The sequence below is a fragment of the Amphibalanus amphitrite genome, unplaced genomic scaffold, assembly GCF_019059575.1.
Source record: "Amphibalanus amphitrite isolate SeventyFive unplaced genomic scaffold, NRLGWU_Aamphi_draft 001377F_arrow, whole genome shotgun sequence".
Lineage (NCBI taxonomy): Eukaryota > Metazoa > Arthropoda > Thecostraca > Balanomorpha > Balanidae > Amphibalanus > Amphibalanus amphitrite.
Genome location: NW_024882870.1, coordinates 166,498 through 172,935, shown reverse-complemented (window position 1 = coordinate 172,935; position 6,438 = coordinate 166,498). Strand labels below are relative to the sequence as shown.

The window sequence follows — 6,438 nt, the reverse complement described above, 5'->3', positions numbered from 1 at the left end:
CTGGATTTACGACGAAGCCATGATGTTATATATTTCTTGTGTTGTTGCGTCTTCTTTCTTTGTGAATTATTTCCTTTGTTATGCAAGGGTTGTGACGAATTCACTCTGTACATATTTTGTTACCCACTCATTCTCATTTTGATCGACATTTCATTTTTACTCGTGTCTCAGTATTTTAGATTTTCCACCTAAATTCACGCGTAAATTTATCTTACCGCTGCCTCTCATTATGGCGTCAAATATTTTCACCTATCCTGTCTCTGCTTATGACGCCCCCGTATGAAGCCCCCTGTGACGTCATGGTGTGACGTCACTGTCTGTCGTCTGTTGGCCAGGTTCGCCACGCCGCGCCGTCCGACGTGCCGTCCGCCGGCCGTACCTGAGGGGGACGGGGCGTCCCCCCTGGCCCGGCCGCAAATTCCCAATAGGGCTGTTAAGTGATGACGTCACGGTTCAACAGCTGACTGCGCTAATGTTGTAGAGATAGGCCAAACGATTCATAACAAAATGCAAGAATTTGGGGACCGTACCGAGGTTATGTCATGTTTCAATAATGGAAATGTATAAGTTGTCATTTTGGTCGACTTAAATGCATTTATTCATTGATTTGCACAAAAACATGATTTTTTTGCACGGCTGCTAAATTAAAAAAACTTGTGCGATTTTGGCGGTAAGACATTGCGCCATTACGTTTATAACACGGGCACCAATGGGCAAATGTACTAGCTGTGAATAGGTAGTGAATTGGAGTGGGTTATTAATTAGATATACCTACTGTGTTTCTCAGACCTCTCACCTCAGGTCAGCTATCACAAGACGCACGCTTGTTTTAAGCTTTGAACATCGAGATGGTGAATTGCTGTGTCCCAGGCTGTACGAACCGGTCAGGGGACAAAAACAAATATGCGTTCTACAGGTTTCCCAGCAACAAACTGATCCGTCAACGCTACATTCGTGCGATAAGGTTAGTAAGAATTTTGAGAATCAGCATATTTTACATGTCAAGCTTTCATAAATCCCATCATAAATCTTTTCCATAAATCGTGCAAGGGAAATATGGCATCTTACCTTTTAATAAAAACATCAAATTATTGTTAACTATTTCTATAAAAGCTATAGAGTATATAATATCAGATAATGATAAATATTTATTTTTGGCATCATTACGGAATGATTCACAAGGTTAACTCAGAGCCTTGATCGTCAATCACTTGTGCATGGTGCGTAGGTACTCCATAAATAGCAGTAACAGTAGTCATAGCACAAATATATTTACCAAGTCTGTTGTATGTTTTGGATATGAACATTGAAACATTTACATTTTGTAACATTCAAATTGAAAATTATTAATAAACTGGCAAGCTTCATTTCAGAAACAATCGCATGAACCTGTTTTTGTGGATATTTTCTACTTGAAGGGCTTGTAACTTGCGTCATCCTAATCATGCATGCCTAATCTAAATCATCATGTAATCCCTTTTTTCTGTTGCAGGAGGGAGAACTTCACCCCTACCGAACACACAAGGATCTGTTCGTGGCACTTCCCTAATGGCAAAAAAGCAGGTCCAATGAGGTTTCCATGGAATGAAGGGAAGCGGATCAACTTGCCTGATGATACCAGACCCCATCACTCTTCTCCTGGAAACAGAAGACAAGATGCAGCTGTGGAAATGGAAGATGCTGTCCTTGGACCACCTGTGCATAGTGAGGCCATGTTGTCTGCCGAGAACGAGCTTCTCAAACAGCATATCAAACGACTTGAAACTGCAGCAGCTTATCAGCAGCAGAGGTTCTGCTACAACCAGATTAGCCATAGCGAACAGCTAGTAACTTACTATACTAGTTTGAGCAGAGCAATGTTTGAAACTCTAGTCACATATGTGAGCATGTGTGATTTTACATACCACACCTTCAAGGTCACAACGATGACATTAGAGGACCAAATTCTCCTGGTGTTGATGAAACTGCGACACAACTTTGGGCACACAGATCTAAGCGTGAGATTTAACAAGAGTGTAGCCACCGTTACAAATGTCTTCAGGACATTTGTGTCCATCTTCGCTGAGGCTCTGTTCAAGCCTATTTTTGGGAAGGGTATGCCTAGTAGAGAAAAGAATTCTCAATCTATGCCAGCATCGTTCAGGAAGTTCAGGCACTGCAGGACGACACTTGATTGCACAGAAATTAGGATTCAGCGACCTGATAGCTGTGAGGGCCGCTCAAGCACCTACAGTGCTTACAAAGCTGCCAACACCTTCAAGGTCATGGTTGGGGTGGCACCCAATGGCACTGTGAACTTTGTCAGTGACGTTTACGGCGGCAATGCCTCTGACAAGCACATCGTGGAGACTAGCGGCCTGTTGGAGCAGCTAACCACAGGCGACCTCATCCTGGCTGACAAAGGTTTTCCTATCAAGGACATTGTACCTGATGGCGTCACCGTCAACACACCTGCGTATCTATTTCAGCCTCAGTTCACCAAGCAAGAGGTGATGCACAACAGGGAAGTTGCCGAAGCCCGCGTGCACGTTGAGCGCGCGATTCAGCGGCTGAAGTATTACACCATTTTAGATGGCATACCCCACCAGTATAGGAATATGATAGACAATATAGTTCGTGTCTGTGCCTTCCTCACCACCGCCCAGAGCCCTATCATAAGCCACGAGAAACTTAGCAACATGTCCTCTTAAGCCGGGTAGCAAACTGCGCGTTATTAGTGGTATCACCCTGTTAGATGCAACGTTTGCGTAGTTATCAATTGAAGTAAGTCAATAGCATTGTCTGTGTTTTTCTCACCAACGCCCGGAGTACTATCGCGGGAAACTGTGCATTTTGTCCTAAACTGGTTTGCGAACTGTTTGATATGTCTTCACTGTCTGATGAAACACTTCTTGAGTTATAGCTGTCATGGAAGTATGATAATCTGGAAATTATTTCAGCTGTGCGCTGTGGTACGCGACATTTACTTGTCAATAAAACTGTCCACAAACATGTATGTTTATTATTTGCATTATTTACACACAGTTTGACGTTTGAAAGTGAAACACGACAACCAGCCTGGCGCGCACCTGTACAGTGACACACATTTACTTACGCACCTGTACATTACACACAGTTTGACGTTTGAAAGTGAAACACGACAACCAGCCTGGCGCGCACCTGTACACATTACATCACAGTGGCAAATCTCATATCGCCCAGCAGGCATGAGCCCTGCGGGTTAAGCGGACCCGATGATGCTCGGCACCATGTGGACCCTATAGAACTGTTTTAGGAGTTCTAGGTTTACAGTCCATGAATCGCTTCTGGCGATGGTAACGATGTGTAAGTCACGAGTCGTCCAGACAACAAAGTCACACTTGGTGAAGCCACTTAACCACATCTGGCCCTGTACCTGGTGGAAGTAATCGTGATCTTCTTTAAGATTCAGGTTTTCGTCCAAGAAAAACTTTCCATCTGCTTGCACGGCTTCCTGGATCGTTCGACACCTGTGTGTCCACGGACACTTCACCTCTAGGAGTGTATCCCCCACTACACCATCTGGAGAGGCCCCAAGCATACCATCTTCAGAGAGAAAAATCCCATTCTCTTCCACCTTTTTTCCAGTGCGATTTTCATACGCTCGCTTTGCAGCTGCTTCGTGGGTTCGTCCCCATTTTACAGCTGCACTGCCGGATGGGTCATAGCCACCAAGGAGCCTTTTGAATAGTGACTTTGGGTATCTTCCTCTGGCAATTGCCTTCAAGACGAGGCCGAAGTTGCTCGATGTCAGCCTTCCCTTTCTAGCAACAAACCACTTGGGGTTTTTGACCTGACCACTGGTCACCCTCTGCACCTCTGCAATCTCTTCCTTTGAAAGAGACAGCATTGCTAAAAGGAAGTGGGACTTGTCAGCTGATGCATGAAACTCAGCACTAGTTAGGATGCTGTCGATGTTTGGTACCTTCTCTTCTGGGGAAGGCTGAGACTCTGGAGCCAACAGCCATGCCAGCCCACATGGCTGCTCCCTCACCTGATCATACAGCCATGCCAGTTGGTCCTCTTTGACAGAGCTCACCAGCAAAGAACTGTCTTCCTGGGGGAACATCTCCTTTGCTTTCAACATTGTCGCGTTGCTGGATCCTCGGTTCCATTGACACTGCCGATCAGTCTGCGACCAGTTCTTCTGTGCATACAGAAGGATGGCAGCCATGTGGGAGCACCGATGCTGACCATTTGGGCATGTGCAGCTTCCATCCACTGGCTTCTTGTTCTCGACAGTGACCTGAAACACAGAATAACAACAATTTACACCTTTGCAGCAGGTAATCAGCAAGCCTTATTCAGATTTTTATTAAATACCTGCATGATATTTTTCTAACACATTAGTTCAAACCATATTCAATTAATATCAAAGTGGACGTTTCACTCAAGTGAAATGTTTATCATGAAAATAAGTTCACAAAATGAGCACAATTGATTGCAGCTGTTTATATTCATAGAACCTTCCAAATATGCATTATAATCATAGTTGATATTACAAAACATAAATGTTTTGGACAATGACTTGATGTTAGATTTTAGCAAAAAGGGATTGCTTTTTAAAAGTATATGCTGTATATCTGGGGATGCTTTAATAAAAGTAAACAAAAATAACTGAAATTTGAAAGCAAATTTCTTTGAGTGATCTTGAATGAAGTGAGACTGAAGATTAGATACATCGCCTAAACCAAATTGCCATTTCCATTTCAACTTATAAACCCTCCTATCCATTTAATTCCACTAAATGTCCATGGTTGCACAGGATGCCACACAAGTCTGCCGCACACTTGCTACGTAGATCAATTGATCTATCATTTTACTATACACTTAAATTTAAAACCAAGCTAACATCAACTACACTCCGGGCTGGAGGAGGTCAGGTCCTCCACAAACAATACCAAGTGGCCTCGGTACTGGTAGGGCAGACATAGCACGAGCTGCCATGTGAGATATCATAGGTTGAAGGTGGTAGGTTCAAGGTTGTAGGTTGTAGGAAGTAGATTGTAGGTCAGGTTACGTATCTTTGGTTAGGTGTTTTGATTTGGTTAGCAAAATGCATTCTGGGGCATATGGCAGCTCGTGCTACGTCTGCTACCGTGGCATCTCATTTTTCCTATTCAGCTTTTGCTAAGGTAAAATAATGCAAGATGCCTGTCACATGGGGATAATATAAAGAACTATGGAGTACCTATGTAGACTCGAATGAAAATATATAATGAAATGTTTCTTTTATTTGGTCATGTTCACTCAATACTTTTGCCACATTCACCTCATTCTCAATTGCAATTGCAATTTTGTTCCCACATTCATGCCACGATTTCATGAAGGCAGATTTCATAAAGTACTTGAAATGCCTATCACAAGCATGAAGAAATACTCACTTGAACATCATAGGTCCTTTTCTTCATGCTGGCCTCAACAGAAGCCACAATGTATTTGCCATCCTGCAGGGCAATGGATCGGATTTTGCCACCATCCAATGCTCTTTCACCCTTCTCAATCACACTGGACATAGTTTGAAAAAAATCACCTATGGCTGCAACACTAACGAAGGCCATGATAGCTCACACCATGCCCAAACACGTCAAACACAGCCTGCAGCCCAGAAACGTGCAAATGTCCGTAACGTACTATTGTTTTCACGTGGTTTTCACCAAATGTCACATATGCGCCACAAATGCTAACACCATTGTGAATTTAGTAGCCTCACATTTCTTTGGGCTTTTTCAGCCAAATTTCGATGAAACTTGAAGCAAATCAATTTCAGAAATGTTATTCATCCATCTAAGTTTCCAAAGAAATTCCAAATCAGGGTCGGACAATTTTTGAATCGCCACAATACACCTTTCTAGATAATCCCCTATCTCTACAGCATTAGCGCAGTCAGCTGTTGGAACCGTGACGTCACACTTAACAGCCCTATAGTGCTACACGCTACGCACAGCCCGGGCGGGTGACGTCACGGTGTCGTCACTCGCGTCCGGGGCATGCGCAATGCGCATGGGGGCCCGCTCGGGCTCGGCTCTGGAGGCGCCGGCGGCAGGCGGCTCAGAGAGATCTGCACGGCCGATGGGAGGGGTTCCGAGATGTGCACGGCCGATGGGAGGGCTCGAAGACCACTGCTCTGATGCTTTAGTCATTAGTCAACTACACTGCGAACGATTTATCGGGTTTATCCGAGTCCCGACGCAAGGGAAGTTGCGGCGAAAGAGCCTGAGGTTGTTGCGTCATGCAGCATTATGGTAATCGAAATGTACTCTGCTCGTGCGGTGCGAGTTGGAGTGTTGGCTCGGTGGTAGGGCGAGCTGTGCACGGCTGGTGGCAGGTTTTGAGGACCAACATTCCACCACGGCTCAAGTAAGCGTATCCGTCGTGAATGATTTACGCACCAGATGTTTGACAAAGCAAATGACCTCA

The 6,438-nt window shown here is 44.5% G+C and overlaps 2 protein-coding genes across 4 annotated transcripts; one reads left to right on the top strand and one right to left on the bottom strand.

The window, feature by feature from the left end:
• Window positions 1-798: 798 nt before the first annotated feature.
• Window positions 799-2,946, top strand: LOC122372601. Its single transcript, XM_043349998.1, has 2 exons — window positions 799-964; window positions 1,493-2,946. Exons 1-2 carry the CDS (start codon window positions 849-851, stop codon window positions 2,688-2,690), a joined length of 1,314 nt encoding a protein of 437 aa, XP_043205933.1. The 5' UTR covers window positions 799-848; the 3' UTR covers window positions 2,691-2,946.
• Window positions 2,947-2,983: 37 nt separating this feature from the next.
• On the bottom strand, window positions 2,984-5,886 carry LOC122372602. Of its 3 annotated transcripts, XR_006254897.1 has the most exons (3): window positions 5,403-5,886; window positions 3,170-4,264; window positions 2,984-3,086 (listed from the first exon to the last, which is right to left on the bottom strand). XR_006254897.1 is itself a non-coding variant. In XM_043349999.1 (2 exons), exons 1-2 carry the CDS (start codon window positions 5,577-5,579, stop codon window positions 3,221-3,223), a joined length of 1,221 nt encoding a protein of 406 aa, XP_043205934.1. In that variant the 5' UTR covers window positions 5,580-5,883; the 3' UTR covers window positions 2,984-3,220. The 3 variants fall into 3 exon arrangements, 2 of the variants coding, with proteins under 2 accessions (XP_043205934.1, XP_043205935.1); XM_043349999.1 differs by having other exon boundaries at window positions 2,984-4,264; window positions 5,403-5,883; XM_043350000.1 differs by lacking the exon at window positions 5,403-5,886 and adding an exon at window positions 5,291-5,383 and having other exon boundaries at window positions 2,984-4,264.
• Window positions 5,887-6,438: the final 552 nt, after the last annotated feature.

Excerpts from the sequence above, each read along its gene's own strand:
- LOC122372601 (XM_043349998.1), top strand. The coding sequence starts at position 849 with ATGGTGAATTGCTGTGTCCCAGGCTGTACGAACCGGTCAGGGGACAAA. Across the intron at positions 965-1,492 it reads CGCTACATTCGTGCGATAAG|GAGGGAGAACTTCACCCCTA; the intron begins GTTAGTAAGAAT and ends TTTCTGTTGCAG.
- LOC122372602 (XM_043349999.1), bottom strand. The coding sequence starts at position 5,579 with ATGGCCTTCGTTAGTGTTGCAGCCATAGGTGATTTTTTTCAAACTATG. Across the intron at positions 4,265-5,402 it reads AAAGGACCTATGATGTTCAA|GTCACTGTCGAGAACAAGAA; the intron begins GTGAGTATTTCT and ends TCTGTGTTTCAG.